At 43.5% G+C, this 15831-nt stretch overlaps 1 protein-coding gene across 5 annotated transcripts in view; it reads left to right on the plus strand.

Moving 5' to 3' along the window:
- tiam2a (TIAM Rac1 associated GEF 2a) overlaps window positions 1-15831 on the plus strand; it is a 71694-nt gene that overhangs the window by 24326 nt on the left and 31537 nt on the right. For 4 of the 5 annotated variants that reach the window (XM_029280408.2, XM_065966256.1, XM_065966254.1 and 1 more), the window contains exons 4-9: window positions 3088-3541; window positions 4156-4328; window positions 5094-5318; window positions 8732-8917; window positions 9211-9354; window positions 12642-12698. In XM_029280408.2, coding sequence (XP_029136241.2) covers window positions 3088-3541; window positions 4156-4328; window positions 5094-5318; window positions 8732-8917; window positions 9211-9354; window positions 12642-12698 — 1239 coding nt within the window. Of the gene's footprint in view, window positions 1-345; window positions 466-3087; window positions 3542-4155; window positions 4329-5093; window positions 5319-8731; window positions 8918-9210; window positions 9355-12641; window positions 12699-15831 lie in introns of those variants that run through there. The other variant, XM_065966257.1, reaches the window with a different exon arrangement.

The following is a 15831-nucleotide window of genomic DNA, read 5'->3' on the forward strand; positions in this document are numbered from 1 at the left end:
TTGTTTTGCTGGTTGTGCTTACTTGCTCGCTTACTTTCAGCCCAAATTAGTAGTGTCAGCAAACAGTAGATGAGTTTATCACTCCATCATTACGTTATTACAACTACAGCTAATTAGACCCTGAGAGGGCTTTAGTCAAAAGCCGCTCACAGTCAGTTTCCTGTCTGGCAAGGTTTCTTTGATTATGAGCCCCAGTGGTGGTCTTGGCATGGCCAGGAACCAACCACCGTCCTCTGGTCCTATACACACCACAACACCAGCTGTCTGAGGACATGGCACAGTGGGGCGGCACAAAATGAAATTTGTAAGGCAGCCAGCGCTTGCTCTTGTTATTTTTGTGAGGATGTAACAAGGATGAGAGGTACTTCTTTTACAATGTAAGACATGGAGGATCCTCCGGGGACGAGAAGTTTGGGGCTGCTGTGCGGAATTCATGATGACTTTATCTGGCTGGGTGCATCGCAGGTATTGTTGCATACAGATGATTTGTGTTTAGTTTTTGCATGTTAATATTTGACCTCTTTAGTTTGCAGACGGATGCATATGTTCATGTAACCTAATGTTAAGTGTTTTTTTTTTTTTTTTTTGCTTAGGTCTTTATTATTCAGATTTTAAAAAAGTGTAAAGCTAAGTGTTGGCTTAAAGTGGTGCATTGAAATTTAGGAATACTAGCACTTGACACACATAACAGACAGCTGACACATTTTCCCAGTAGTAAAACGATACAAATACCATACGCACACAGGTCAGAGGAGTGGTTGGAAATAACCACAGCTTGTCAGCATGCACATGACTTTAAAACCATGTGATTAAGTCCTACAAAGACTGTTCTTAATAGCTTTAATTAGACATAAAGCATTTGTTGAAACCGAGCCTGAACTCATGTCTCTCTTTGTCTTTGAGGCTTGAAAGCAATTGTTTCTGCATTAATTCATTTAGCTTCGCCTTGTAAAAGTTTTACGAATGCTGTTTGGGCACTGCCAAGAGAATAGCTGTAAGCCTCTGAGAAGCTCTATTCGAGTGAAACTAAATCCTAACTGAAGATTTAACCCAAGCCTTCCTCTAATGTTAATGAATGACTTTTGGGTGTTCCGACTGTGGTGCATGTGGTGCAGATCTTCAGGGCTCCCTTCATGGACTTTAGAGAGTAAATCTGCTAATAGGGATTGGTGTTCAGTCAGATGGGTGTGACAACAAACTAAAGGGACAAATAGGACTGCCCTTCTATTGAGTTGACCTTTTGTATCCTGCTGAGTAGGAATTTCTAAGCTTTTTCTCTTAACAGCAGATAATGCTACGAGAAATCTACGAGCTAGCTGTGTTTGATACTGTCCCCCCATCTTGAAGTGACAAGTATGACAGTATTATTCATTGCAAGTGTGACACAGCTTTCACTTTAAATGAGTTGTCTGTCTCTAAATCTCATTAATATGCTTGCTTTAACATCATGGTAATTACCTAACTTCAGTCGTAGTTTTGCATAAATACAGCTGATAGGAGGCGGTTTTTGCCAGCAGCGATCCTTAAAAAAAACTTTGAATGGAATGCTGCTACTCAACTAAATGGTAATAAATTGTAACAAGCTGAGCTCTGTTTTTAGAGATAAGTGCGAAGAGAAATACATTCCCATTGAGACGTGACAAAGCTTAATTTCTGATGTTTCAGGCAAAAAAGAGCATCAGGGTTTCCGTATCTCTTTCTTAGTGGCTGACAAATCCTGCAACAAGTTTTCTGCTCAAGACTCTAAAGTGCTTTAAGCTTGTCGCAAGTGTGTACATCCTCTGTCCTTTGGGGCCATTTTGTTAACTGCCAAGCCTTCGTGGCATATATGTCAAAGGGCTGTTCACAGTGCCTCCCCTCAGAAACCAAAATTAAGAGCACCTCCAGCTTTGGTTCCCCTCCACCTGGGCTCCATGGCTCTGTTGTGGGTCTAAAGGTCAAACCGCAACCCTAGTGCCAGGGGCCAAGAACCTGTTCATAATGAAAAGCGGCTGGGAGGGGAACTTTGAGAGGATAGAGAAATTTGGGCTAAAGGAAAAAATGTGAAGGCTGAAAGAAAAAAAAAAAAAAAACGCGTTCTTGGAACAAACTTTCCTTCAGCTGCTCAATATAAATACAGTGTCTTTCACGGTGGCAGGTGGACGTTAAGGTTATATAAAGGCTATTCATAAGCGGTTGAAGGGTTCACTGATGCCCTGTAGCTAAACATGAGCTCCGAGCTGTCGGTTAGCGACGGGGAACAGGAGTGCTGAATAAACAAATTCTTTGCACTTCATTTCCATATAAATAAAGAATTTGTTTATGCTTTTTCAAATTATTCCCGTCCCTTGCTGATGGTTTGGGCAAATTGTAATAGTTTGCTAAATATCAACAATAGGGGTAGCATAAATGAGAATGGAGAAGACACTGATAATGCTGAGTGAGAGACGGGGGGGGGGGGGACAATGACGGAGGATGAGCTTTGGCAAGACGACTCATAGCACTCTGTTCCTGCGTGCTGAGAGCACTCCGCTCTGTTGCCAGGGGCAGAATCAATGCTGCAATCTAGTCAAGTGTAGTAGACTATCATTAGGCATGAAAAGTGCAATTCCATCAAGTGTTCATTTGGGAGATTGGGAAGCCACATCAGCCCTCGGATGACGTGAAATCGTCCGAGCCTGGAGGGTTCCAACCTCCCAGGTGCCATCACAGGAAATTTGTCCCACTTTCTCAGCCTAGTGGAAGATTTGGGAGACTCTTATGTAGACTTTGAAGTAGGTTGGAGTGGTTTCACTGGATGTTTTCAAAAGTTTCTCTTCCAATCCTGCAGCACCTTCAGGCTAATTGAAAGTGGCACAGTTAGACTTTTTTGTCCCAATGTGAGCCCTGCTGTATAGATATCTGGGAGCAAACAAAGTGCGATCATGCCAGAATTCATGTACGAACTATAATTCCATTAAAAATCTCTAAACCAGGCCAACCCCTCTAAAGGGGACTAATTAAAAAAAACTGTGTGGGTATTGTTTTGTTGTCATTCAAATCTTTTATTTTCTTCTCCATATACTTCATGCTGCCCTCACACTTTAAACATTTTTTCTTGCCTCACAGGAGACCAGGTACAAGGACCTTACTGATGCCTTCGACAGCGGGGTTGATGGTCTGACCGCCGACACCAGCTCTCCCTCCCAGGTCTCGAGTCTCCTCTGGTTCCCCGGAGCCTCCAGAGCCCAATCATCAGGAGCCATTCACCAAACCACCAGCGATGCTGTTCGCCAGAATATATATGAGAATTTCATGCGGGAGCTTGAGACGGGCACTGGGCAAGGAGGAGGGAGAGGCGGTGACAGAGGAGACCCATCAACGGGCACTGAAGAGGGGGACAGCAGTAGCGAGTCGGCCGAGGGCTCCCTGGAGCAGCTGGATTTGCTGTTTGAGAAGGAGCAGGGGGTGGTCAGACGGGCTGGCTGGCTTTCCTTTAAACCCCTCGTCACCTTGCACAAGGACAGGAAGCTGGAGCTGGTGACCCGGCGCAAGTGGAAGCAGTACTGGGTGACCTTGAAAGGTGAGTGAGAATCTGGGAGTGAGGAGAGACAATTATGCATCTTGAAATCGAGTCAAAGAACGCGCTGAGTTGTGGTTTTGAAATTATTCAAAGTTAAGTAGATTATCCAAATTTTAGTTTTATAATTCAGTTTCAAGGAATGGGTGGGTTCCTTTTCATTTTCAGGGTTTTCCCTTTCAACAGCAGTCATGTCTTCGACAAAAGCATCACACTTGACTTTGACTGATTGACCTTCCCCCCTACTCTAAAGGCTTGCAGGAGATTATGCTTTTGCTTCTAGCCAAATGGAAAAGAAATTCAGGCTATGTGTGCGTATGAACACGTATTGCTTTTAAACTTCTGTGCTGAGCATTTACTGAAGAAAATCATTTTAAAGTTTAAAAAAAAAAGGTATAAGCAAGGACAGGTATTTTGGGAGTATCAAAAAGTTTTTTTTGCTTCTTTGTTCCCTGTTCCTGATTTTTTTCTTCAAGGACATTGTGTCTTTAAGACATTATGTGACAGTTGTAGGAAACTCTAACTCCTACTGTCTCGATGATGCCTGTTTTCTGCATCTCTTCATTATTTCATATTTGTGTCTTTGTGTCCATATACTTCTACCCCCCATCGTCCAGGATGTACACTGCTGTTCTATGAGACTTACGGCAAAGGCTCTCCAGAGCAGGACTCGTCCCCTCGCTACGCTCTCTTGGCTGAAGACAGCATCGTTCAGGCTGTTCCCGAGCACCCCAAGAAGGAGAATGTCTTTTGTCTCAGCAACACATATGGAGACGTCTACCTCTTCCAGGTGAGGCACATCAGCTGGCAGACAGTTCCTGATAGAATAGTTCTGCACAGTTATAGGGTTTAAGTTCAAATACCACCTGACGTCCACTTTTCAGCTTCCCTTACTTAGAATTTTGTCTATGAAATGACCGGTTTGGCATGTGAGGGACTTAAAAGCAAAGTTCTCAAACTTTCAGGATAGATCCTATTTTCCCTTTATGCTTACTGACCTACATACCCACACCAAATTCAGGCCTATCCTCAGTTCTGTCACTTTAGCATCCCCTATTTAGGATTACAAGCTTCCCAGACTGAAGTATGTCAGGTTGTCTAGACCTACATCAAATAAAATAGTTCTGTTTGGAGCCGAAATGGCCCCAGAGGCCGACAGAGAGAGAGCAAATCATCTCTGTAACACGAGGACAGCCTGGGTTTCCTCCTTTTATTTCCACTCCAATGGCATGAGTCCTTCTCAATTTAGGGGGGGTTCCACTGATTTCTCAACCTATATGCTAGTTCCTCATATATAAAACAATAGAGATATGAATGAAAAAAGGTGTATTAACAGGAAAAAATTGGAAAAGGTATGCACCATTAATCAAGTTTACTTTTATTGATCCAGCAAAAGCCCAGCTTGCCACCCTATGATCATATTATCATATATGAAAACACAAAAGCAGAGGAGAGGAGAGCAGAGCCTGGGCAATCAGTCTTTTCAGCTCGTAGCAGAGATGCTGACCTTCCTACTTCATCAAATCAAACTCCCTGTCCCCTTTTGACCTTCAAGGCCAGCAACCAAACAGACCTGGAGAACTGGGTGACAGCCATCCATTCTGCAAGTGCCTCGCTGCTGGCCAAGCGCCAGGGGAAGGAGGATACGGTGCGCTTGCTGAGGAGCCAGGTCCGCAGCCTGCTGCAAAAGATCGACATGGACGGGAAGATGAAGAAGATGGCCGAGCTGCAGCTGACAGTGGTCAGCGACCCCAAGAACCGCAGGGCTATTGAGAACCAGGTGATATTTTGATTACTAACCTTACGACTGTTGTATTGGCTGCAACTAATCCAAGCGTCAAAGGGAATATTTGTGGCCTCTGTAACATTTTCACAGCATTATATATTTCATGCCCTTTGGCCATAGCGTAAAGATAATCTGCTGGGAAACTCAACAACATTGTTAGATCATGAGGTGTAACATATGCTGTTTTCATGATTTTATCTTCACACTCTTCTGTTTGTCGCTTTTTTACACGTAATACGTGCAACAACCACACGACGTGCCCTACTTAATTCTCCTGATTTTGTGACTGTGGTGACAAGCCTGTGCTTTATTTTTGTCTGTGGGTGGGTGAAGTGGCCTAAATGCATCAGTCCCCAAACGCAATGCGAGGGGCCCAGGGGAGCAGCTAGCTCCCCGAGCATCAGATTGGGATTCCAGATGTTTTTTGGTAATGGGCTCTCAACGTGCATTATCCTCTTCCTCCTCCTCACAGCCCGGGGGAGATTCCAAAGCACCCAGCACTGCGCTGTAGCCTACATAACAGCAGATTACTAATGGGTATAAAAAGCCCATAACCTATGGCTTATCCAGAACCCAAATACTTTACAAAACATTTGTGTCTGATCTAAAATGTGGGAATATTCGGCTGCCCTTTTGGCTTCATGTCTATTCATTGTTACTTCTTTTTGGCTTTTTGTTCGACTGCTTTGGTAATAGAAGAGCAAAATTGACACTTACACTTATTGTTGTGTTGTATGTTCATGGCAGGCCTGTTAAATTGTCCAGAATGGAAAAATACACTTTCAAGAACCAGAAAGATAGACACTGGAAAGCTCACTGCAGTAATGACCAATGGAGATGTCACTGTCTGACTGTGGGACTGACCCACTATGTGCTCGTATCTGTTTTCAATTAGCTAGTATGCCACCTTGGAGTAGACAAAGAGACAGACGGAGTAGGAGTCAATGATAGGGTCAGGGGAGTACGGGACAGGACACTGATACAGGCGCCCAAAGGCTGATGATAGATTTAAGGTTAGGCTGAGGTTGTCTTGAACCAAAAGGGCCCTACTTTGATGTACCAACCCCCATCCATGTCTACTGAAATCAGTGCCAGTAGACCTCTTTTGAAGATATACACAGTAAGTCACGTACACACACACACACACACACACACACACACACACACTGCGATTAAGTTACTTTGATAGACTTTTTATGCATTAGGGCTTTTACAGAAGGTCAGGAGCAGATGTTAAAGTGGGGAAATAAGAAAAGATGAGAATCTGTGAGAGGAGTGCGGCTTAATGGCTCTGAAATGAATGTAAATAAGTTGCGCTCACAAACAGATGGGCCCCAAACGTGCCCTTCTTTTCCCTGCATTGATTCAAGCCTGCTAGATGCAAGAAGCAATAGACACACAAACCTTCATTAAAATTTCTGTTCATCAGTGATCCCGGCATGAATCATCAAATCAACCTTTATGCACAGGACTATTTTAGAACATCTAGGAATAACCGTGCTCATATTTGACTGTTGACAAACAGATCCAGGTGGCATGTATATCAGAAGCATGGCAGGATACTGTGTGACAGATGTACAAAAAGAGGACTTTTTCCAAAGCAGCAACACTTTTCTTTTGAGGAAGGAGCTTATCTGATGTCCTCAGTAATACCTCCTTCCCCATCTAAAGTCATCTTCAAACTACTCAGTGAAATTAATTCTCGGCTCTGCCAGAACACCCTGTAAGATTAGAGTGACCCAGGAATAGCAGGCTGGAAAACTGTACTTTGATAACTTGGTTAGCATCTCCATAAAGTTTTGTGAGTTCACAAGAATTAGACACATGAAAATGACACACAAGTCATCCATTTGTCCCAGCAAGTATTTAGCTTAAGTGCTACCTCTAACCATGCTAACAACTAATGAGACAACAAACAAGAAAAAAATGATATGTTAAGAGTTGTTTTGTCTTATTTTGGATCCCTAAATATCACTTCTTACAAAAGTATAGCCACTTATTACCTCTTTGTAGTTCATAGCAGTGGCTAGCAATAGCTGGTGATCACCGCTCATAGCAAGACAAAACTACAACTTTAGCTTACCTGCAGCAACTGTTACCACAATTGACAATAATAATATAACGCTAAATCTTAAACAGTGTTAAATTACAACTGTATAAAACAACATCTTTACTAATTAACTATTTGAATCTGTTGTAGAGTAGTGTCTCTGAAAGTTTGCTAACATTGGCTAACATTAGCCACTGAAAGCATCTGGTCATACTGTCCTAGATGTCCACAAACTCTCTATTCATTTAATTCAGATTTTTATTTGAACAAAATTTAATTTCTGCATCTGCAAAAACATTTGTGACTTAGTAGAGATGAATGTACCTTGAAATATTTTCAGTAGATGTAAACTATGATAAGTTGGTCCTTGCCAATCTTGCTTGGAGAATGACTTGCACTTATCTTTGTGTTTGCTATTTTACAAATAATTTAGATAACTGACGTGCCAAGAGCAAGGTCATTTTTAAACAGAATGTGGATTCCTGGTACTTGTCCTCATGATGCAGGTCTGGAATGGGAATAATGGCACACTGTCATTGACTGGAGACTTGTTAACTGAGGACACCTGCACAGCTGTGTACATAGGCATTTTCATGAGTTTAGTACATAACATAGCTTAGCATGGAACCATGGGGATTTCTCTGCGAGCTCTTTGTTTCAGATGTCCATAAAACCTCACCCTCCTGTCCCTTTGCAGTGTGTTCCTAATTCTCAAGAATGCCGTCAATGTGAATGAATCCTAATGGGACACCGCCATGGGGTGCATTATTGTAAATGAACTCACAGAGCAGCCAAGACCTATTAAAGTCAGTTGTTATAGAGGGTTGTTTAACTTGAGTGTTCTCATTAAAAGCAGTCTCCAGCCAACAAAATAAGCACTTTCTCAAAGCTTACATGGTGCAAAAAGGCACGGGGGGGGGGGGGGGGGGCGACTGTAAACTGTGTGTATGTTCTGCTTGTGTGTGTATGCTGTATGGAGGTTTAACGGGTGGTCTGTGCAACATCACCTCTCTCCCTAGACTTAGCTAAAGAAATGGGCATTAGGATTTACAGCACACACACGGTCCCTCCTCGGCTAGATAGTCTGCACTTACTATGAAACCTCCGCCAATGTGTGCCCTCAGCCTCCAACAACATCTGCAAGCAATTGCCGTTGAAGGAAAGCACCCCTCTGACCGTGATCTACCTCTTTGACTCTCCATCTTCTTCCTCCCCCTCCCTCTTCCCTCTCCAGGCCCCCACCCAAACATTGCCCATCCCCATTGCACTCCCTTCTCAGCCACCACCCAATATATACTACCCTTACATTTAAAGCCTCTAACAAACATGCTTTTGTACTTATTTTGTTTTTTTTCAGATCCAGCAGTGGGAGCAGAACCTAGAAAGGTTCAACATGGATCTGTTTAGAATGCGCTGCTACCTGGCCAGTTTGCAGGGGGGAGAGCTTCCAAACCCAAAGAGCCTGCTTGCAATCGCCAGCCGCCCCACCAAAACCACCCTGGGGCGGCTGGGGATCTTCTCTGTTTCCTCCTTCCATGCACTGGTGAGGAATGCGAGGGCATGCCCTGAATGACCTACTGATTGCATGAAAGAACTATACTTAAGTCCAGCAGTCAATTTGAGATTCCTTCAGTATTGGATACTTCACTTTTGATTCACTTGTTGTCTAGCAGTACTCTTTGAAATCTTCTAATCATCTGAAACTAAAATGCCTCCTTCTGACGGCTCTCTTTATGCAGCACTGGAGTAAAATAGGGGCTAATTAAGATGGTCTGATTAGCTGGAATGCTTTGTTGAGATAAATGAGTGCAGCTCTGATAGTTTGTATCTGTGCAGATCTGTTCCAGGGATGAGGCCACGCTCAGAAGGCGCTCGCTGTCCCTGACATACAGAGAGCGCAAGAGAGGCCTTTTCTCCTCAATCAAAGGCCTGGACAACCTAACAAGGAGAGGCCGGGACAAGAGGCCCTCTGCATCGCAGGTACCATTCATTAATGCTGTTTTTTTTTTTTTTTTTTATATATAGTCAAACACAGTAACACACTTGATGTACACAACATTGTGCTCTAGATTTACTTCACACTTGTTCAAAGCATTGGTGTACTTTGCTTGGATAACCGAAAGATATGTTTAGCAATTTAGGGACAAGATTGTGAAGATCTCGCTTGGAGCTATCATTTAAATCACAAAGAGATATGGTAACATGATTCAAGCTCGTATAATGAATACATGGACGTGTCAATGCCTTTCTGACGGCAGCACTTCGTCCCAAAGTGACACTAAATAATCTCCATTTAATCCCAAAGTAATGAAGCTACTCAGGTGGTCTGGATTAGAAGATTCTTTATGCAGGATTATGTATTCAGCAGGGGAAACTACTCATTCTACCATGCACATAACATGAGCATGCAGAATAAGCATGCATGTTTGTGAGCACACACACACACACACACACACACACACACACACACACACACAGTCTCTGGGGATGTGCTACTTGCATACTGGGCACACATTGTGTATATTGTTAATGAAACAACGTGAAAACATGGTGCCTTATTGCTTACTTGCATGTAAAATGCCTGTGCTGACATAAAAGAAATCAGAGATCGGTACAGCCCTTTAGCGCGTTCAGCACCTCCCCCACCCCCCCCCCCCCGCCCCCCGAGGAGATTTTATTAATTAGAAGCACACAATCCCGTCCCTCCTGCTTCCTGGTAAGTTTGAGTGCACACCTCCCATCAACAAAAGCACAGAGGAGCATTCCTCACCCAGCTGCAGATGGGGAATTTTAAATCCTCTCTAGTTAGTAATTAGACGTGTGCAAGCTGGTTATTTATTGATACAGAGATCCACCAAGCTGTACCCTGAAGGTACGGCCCTGGAGAATACTCTCGTCTTGGAGGTCTATTTTCAGACTTTTGCCACACAAGAAATACTCATTTTCTCATCTCATGTCTTTTATAGACCTCTGTTCATTAGCTGAAAGTCAAGTAAGAGGAAAGAGCTCTGGTTTTGATTAGCAGCAATCTACCTTAAATTTTCTTGATGCTGTGAAGCCAATATGGAGTCTTATTGTTTTTGAGCTCACACAGCTAAGAGCCAATCATGTTCCCTAGTCGGCGCTCCGACTTCTGACTGCTTACAAAATGTTCCCTGTCCTGTTTAGCTTGCTCTTTATCTCGCTAACCCATGCTGCCACCTGCTCTGTGTTATTTATGTTTTTGCATTTGCGCACATCTCTCAGAAACTAGATGTGTGTGTGTGTGTGAACATTTTTCTAGGGAACTCCGCAGGCCGGCCCTAATGAGGCCGTCCAGCTACTTTTTGCAGCGCAGAAGGCCGAGGTGGCGCTGCAGCTCACACATGAATTATTGAAAGCCATATGTGGTAGATGGCATTCTCCAATCTTTTCTCAGCCCCACAGACACCGGCAGATGGTTGGTGTAAAGACACTAAATATTAAATAGCCTTCCTTTACTCTTTTCTCCAAGTTCTTCTCCTATTACAAGCTTATTTTAGTGCTTTTTGGTATTTTCTTTATTTACCTGACGCCTCATTAGGAACTCAATTTTGGCTTTTGAGTGCTGGGTTTTCCTGGACAGCTGCCATTTTTGTTGTTGTTGTTCTCTCTCTTTTTTGTTGTTTCAGAACCATTACAGTAAAAGTTTCAGTTCTCTCTTGTTCTCAACGGGATATTCCGTGTGGGTCATTTTAGGTTACATCATCCCCTTTTTGGCTCATGTTGCCCTGACATGACAAATGTTTACTGGAGACGGATTTGGACAGCATGGCAGTCTGAGCAGCCAAACTCTCATCCTTGCGCTTAAATCTGTTGTTACCTCCTCATGTTTTCCAACTGTGGAGAAGATTTTTTTCATGATATGTTCCCTCTCTATTGCTCTCTTTTTTCGCCTCTACCTTTTTTGCTGCTAATTTAAAACCTTGAGTTTTATCTCTCTCTCTCTCTCCCCAAATGTATCCTTTTCCCCCCCTAGCTGTGTCCTGTGTCTCAGAACATAAACATTACACAGTCCTTCTCCCACAGTTTCCATACTGACTCATCTGTGTTGACTAAGACTAAATCTCATTTACTGCTGCGACTCCAGACCTGACAATCTTACTCTTCTCCCCCTCCCAGCTCCTCCCCTCTCCTTTTCTCAGCTCTCATCTCTCATAGGAGAGCTCTGTATACAGTGAAGAGCTGGCCCGGGCAGTCGGCTGTGGGAAGTAGGCCAGAAAGGTCTTGAGGATTTGTGGGAGAGATGGTAAAGCTTTCTAAAATTAGTCAGTTTAAAGCGACGCAGCACTGTCTACAGCCACTTTATAAATGTACCCGTGTTATGAAGGGAGACTTACTGTGCTTTGGTGATCAGAGGTCAGATGAGGGTTCTCACAAACACAAAAGGATCCTGAGAGTTTTTTTCTTGGGATTTTTTCTTTAATGAAAAAAGTAATCCTCGGACTCTGAATAAAGGTATTGCGTTTTTACCCATATCTTATTGTGCATAATGTCCGAAGGAGTTTTGCAAGAAATTCAGCTTCAGGTCTGTTAATTCTGCAGGAAAACAAGCACCTTATGACTTCTTTCCAAAAAGAAATGCCCCATTTTTTTTTGCCACCTATCATGTCTCGCCTGCCAAGTGACAAAGTATCCCAGCAAAAGCTGTTAACTGCCGCCTTTTTGAGTGAGGACCGGAGTTACACCCTCTCATAACAGATGACTCTGTGTCACTGCTGTATTATAGAGTCGTTAAAGCCCTCTGGGGCTGCAGAGTCACCTCCAGTTCTGGGCTTAGCCAGACACAACACACCTAACAATCACAAGCGGGAGAGGAGAGGTGGAGGAAGATAGAATGGATTAAGAACAGAGAGATTTAAACTCTTTGGGAGTGCATGTGGAGAGAGGGGGGAGGAGGAGGCAGTGCTTGTCCTCCTCTCATCTGTTACCGGACTGTGTCCCCCTTTCATCTCTCAGCTACATAGAAACCACTCAGTGTCCAAACACACCCCCTCCACTCACACATGTCCACAACCGCACAGCGTATTTCTACCACTGCACCTTCAAAGGGCTACAGACGCCGATTGGATGCAGAATCAAAGCGCAGCACTCGCCACATGTAGTTTTTAATTACTTCCATAATAGCACCGTGTGTGTCTGTCTAATATTGTGTTGCCGAAAGTGGTTGGCCACTTAATCGCTCATGAGTCAATCAGTGTGGTGCCCCTCTGTCTGAAACTCTTTTTTTTTTTTCTCTTGATTTTCAGATTTTTGAGAGCGATGCTGGAGGTCAAACATACGCCCTCCCTCCGAGGAGCACAGAGGTGAGTCACAGTGTTCGCTAACTTTGTCTGCTGCGGTTTCTGGACCTTTGATATATCTTTGAAAAAATTCCTCTGCCATCTGTCATATCCATCCTCTGGTACCGTTTTATGTGCCGAATTATCCGTTACAGCGTAAAGTAGCTGTGTCAGAAGCGGGTCCGCTGATACTTTGACCTACGCTGTCTTTCATGGCTTTGATAGTGGGCTGTGTAAAGATATTTTTTTACACACAGGGGATCAGAAAGTGCGCGCGTGTGTGCCTGTGCATATTACATGCTCAAGATCAAAGCAAAGAATCCTTTCATGTTGGTCTGCCGATGTCTGAAAGATAAATAGACACCATAGAGATTTTTTAGTAGAGTTGAAACGTGGTTAAAGTCCTGCATGGACAGGGCTTCAGTTCCCAGCATAATTGAGTTAATGGAGGCTGCTGAACTGAAGTTATGACCAGAATCACCGATTGGAAAAACTGTGTTTGGGTTTATCGTAAAGTGCTGTGAAGAATATATGTGTGTGAATTCTGTCTGTCGCCAGACCAACTAAGCCCAAAGATACAGGCACTGCAGCTTTTTCAGGATCTTTGGTGGTTACAAATATTTCTGTAACAGCTCAGAAACTTACTGCCTACATGTCTTTGTCTTCCTTGTTTGGTTTTCTTTTCATTTTTTGCTGGACAGTAGATGTACTTTTAGTTAAGGAGACTGACCTATAGAGCATGATTCTGCCGTATATCAAGGCCAGACCCGGTCTTTTAGTTTGGCCATCTTACTTTTATTAGTAATATGACAATGTGCTCGCTTAAGTTAATGGTGACATTTTTTTTTTTTACAAGGCAACATTATTAAAATGTGAGTATTACAACATAGCACTGCAAGGTTCCCAGACCACAGAAATTAACCGCCCGATGATAGCACTTTACAGATTGTAATTCCGCAAGCACAGCGTAATGAAGCGCTGCTGCCATTACACCTTTGTGCTTCCATATTACATCTGTAATGACGTGGAATTGGCGGCACAGTGGTGTGATTTGACATTGCATTACGGCGTCGCAGAAGCATGAGAACCCGGCATGTGAGCACAGAGCAGGAGCTTCACATACACTAACACACGCACACACACACACACACACACACACACACACAGCACTAATCCGGCCTGTCAGCTGCAACATTATACATTGCCACCGTCTCCCCTCATTACTTCTCTGTTCGTACCTCAGATGGAGGATCAGGGTGAAACGACCTCGCCCACCATTCCACCCTCTGTGTGTTTCACGTTCTTTTTTTTCCGTCAGGAGCCCACCGATGGACAAGGCTCAGAACTGTCCTCGGATAACTAACTGATATATTGTAACTTAAAATGGAGCTGCCTGAAGCCGAGCCTTTGGTCAAAGTGAACAGAACACAAATATTCTTTGCAGAAATCCACAAAACAGTCGTTTTATAAATATCTGTGGCTGTTTTTCCTGCTTCATATCAAACGTATCAAAGCGTTCTCAGACCAGCAGATGAACCATAACACTGACAGACTGGCATAATGGACACATTTAAACAGAGCAGGATGGCCATTATGAAGGATGGCTGTTCCACAGGATGCAATGATTCATAGTATGACTCTTTGGTCAATGGGGCAACTGTTAAAACGGCTCTATTGAGAGCCTTCAAATGGACTTCTAACAGGAAGTGGTTTGGGAAACAATAATAGCCTTCATTGGTGTGACACTTTAATGTTTCTTAAAATGTGGCTGAGGGTTTTGGCGTCCCCTGGACTTGGACGTGGAAAAACCGCTTGTCACTAGAATTCATTTGATTTAGTGGGGATTAGGAGTCTTCAGGGTGGGGAGAGGGGAAGTAGAGGGGACTGCACAGCTGTATTGATTTTTATCTGCACATACAGTTCTTCAGCTCCGTCTTGTTGACTGTTGTCGTATTTGGGTCTTAAATCCATTGAATTACTCCAATAAACCATCAACTCCCTCTAATCTTTTGACGTAAGTTGAGTGATGTGTATGCTTGTATATATGTATGTACACAAGCTTCATTGAAGTTGTCTTTTTGGTAGTCTGTAGGTTGTGACTGCTGCGTTATGCAGGGACAGACATATCTATAAGGGATGACATCATCAATAAAATAGCGATAGACTTTTTTCTCTTCAGGGCCTCCATCCACCCACTCTTTCAGTGGAGTGACTGAATATGTGTGTGACTATTTTAGGTCCAGCAGTCTGTTACTCCAACTGTTGCCACTTTTCTAATATGGCTTGTGTGAGAAAAGACAGTTACACCTCACCGGCACTGTAAACGATACAGAGGCGTAATGGTAGCGTGAAGTTTTTCTGGGGCTGAGCTGGCGTCAGAGGTAGTAATAGGAGCAACTGAGGCAAAACCGCATCAACATAAATGTCAGCGCCAGCAGGGTGGAAGAGGGCTCTCGTGCTTCCACCATGGAGTACTGCCGTTTACCACTGAGACACCAATAGCAGGGTGTTGGAGTGACAAGCTGAGCCTTGTCACAGCGGTGAGAAAGCTTCATGTACAAATGGCTTGTGATTCCTGAATGCTCAAGGTCATTTCACATATTGAAAATGTAAACAAAAGCCAGTTAATTCAAGCAGAGGGAAATGTGTTAAAGAGTTAAGATGTAGGTTTGGCTCATTCTGTTTAGATTATTATTATTTTTTTTTTTAAATGCTCAACTATCTGACATGACTGTCAAATTTTACCACTCTTGTCTATGATACACTGATCCCTCTTTCATGTCACCACGTCTCACCACACTCCACTACCCATGAGCACGTCTGCTTGAACTGTGAAGTCAATTCTAAGGAGCAGGCACCAGCGCTCACCAGTATGGGTGGAACAGAGCGAGCGAGACAGAGAACAGAAAGGGTGTGTTTGCACAGCCACCACCAAATTTGTCCATTACTCCGCATGCCCCTTTTTTTAGAAGCTCCTGGGTGGAGGACCGCTTGCTTGGATATAATTTCCACACGTGAGAGGAAAGACTGAACTTTGGGTTTGAACTATTTGTCTGAATGCAGACACACATAAATAGGGCTGATGCTGTGACCACACAGAGCACACGTTGAAGTCCGGCGTGCGCCTGGACCGTACTCTTGGCAGCCCTTCATGGAA

Source organism: Labrus bergylta, chromosome 18, assembly GCF_963930695.1.
Source record: "Labrus bergylta chromosome 18, fLabBer1.1, whole genome shotgun sequence".
Taxonomy (NCBI): domain Eukaryota; kingdom Metazoa; phylum Chordata; class Actinopteri; order Labriformes; family Labridae; genus Labrus; species Labrus bergylta.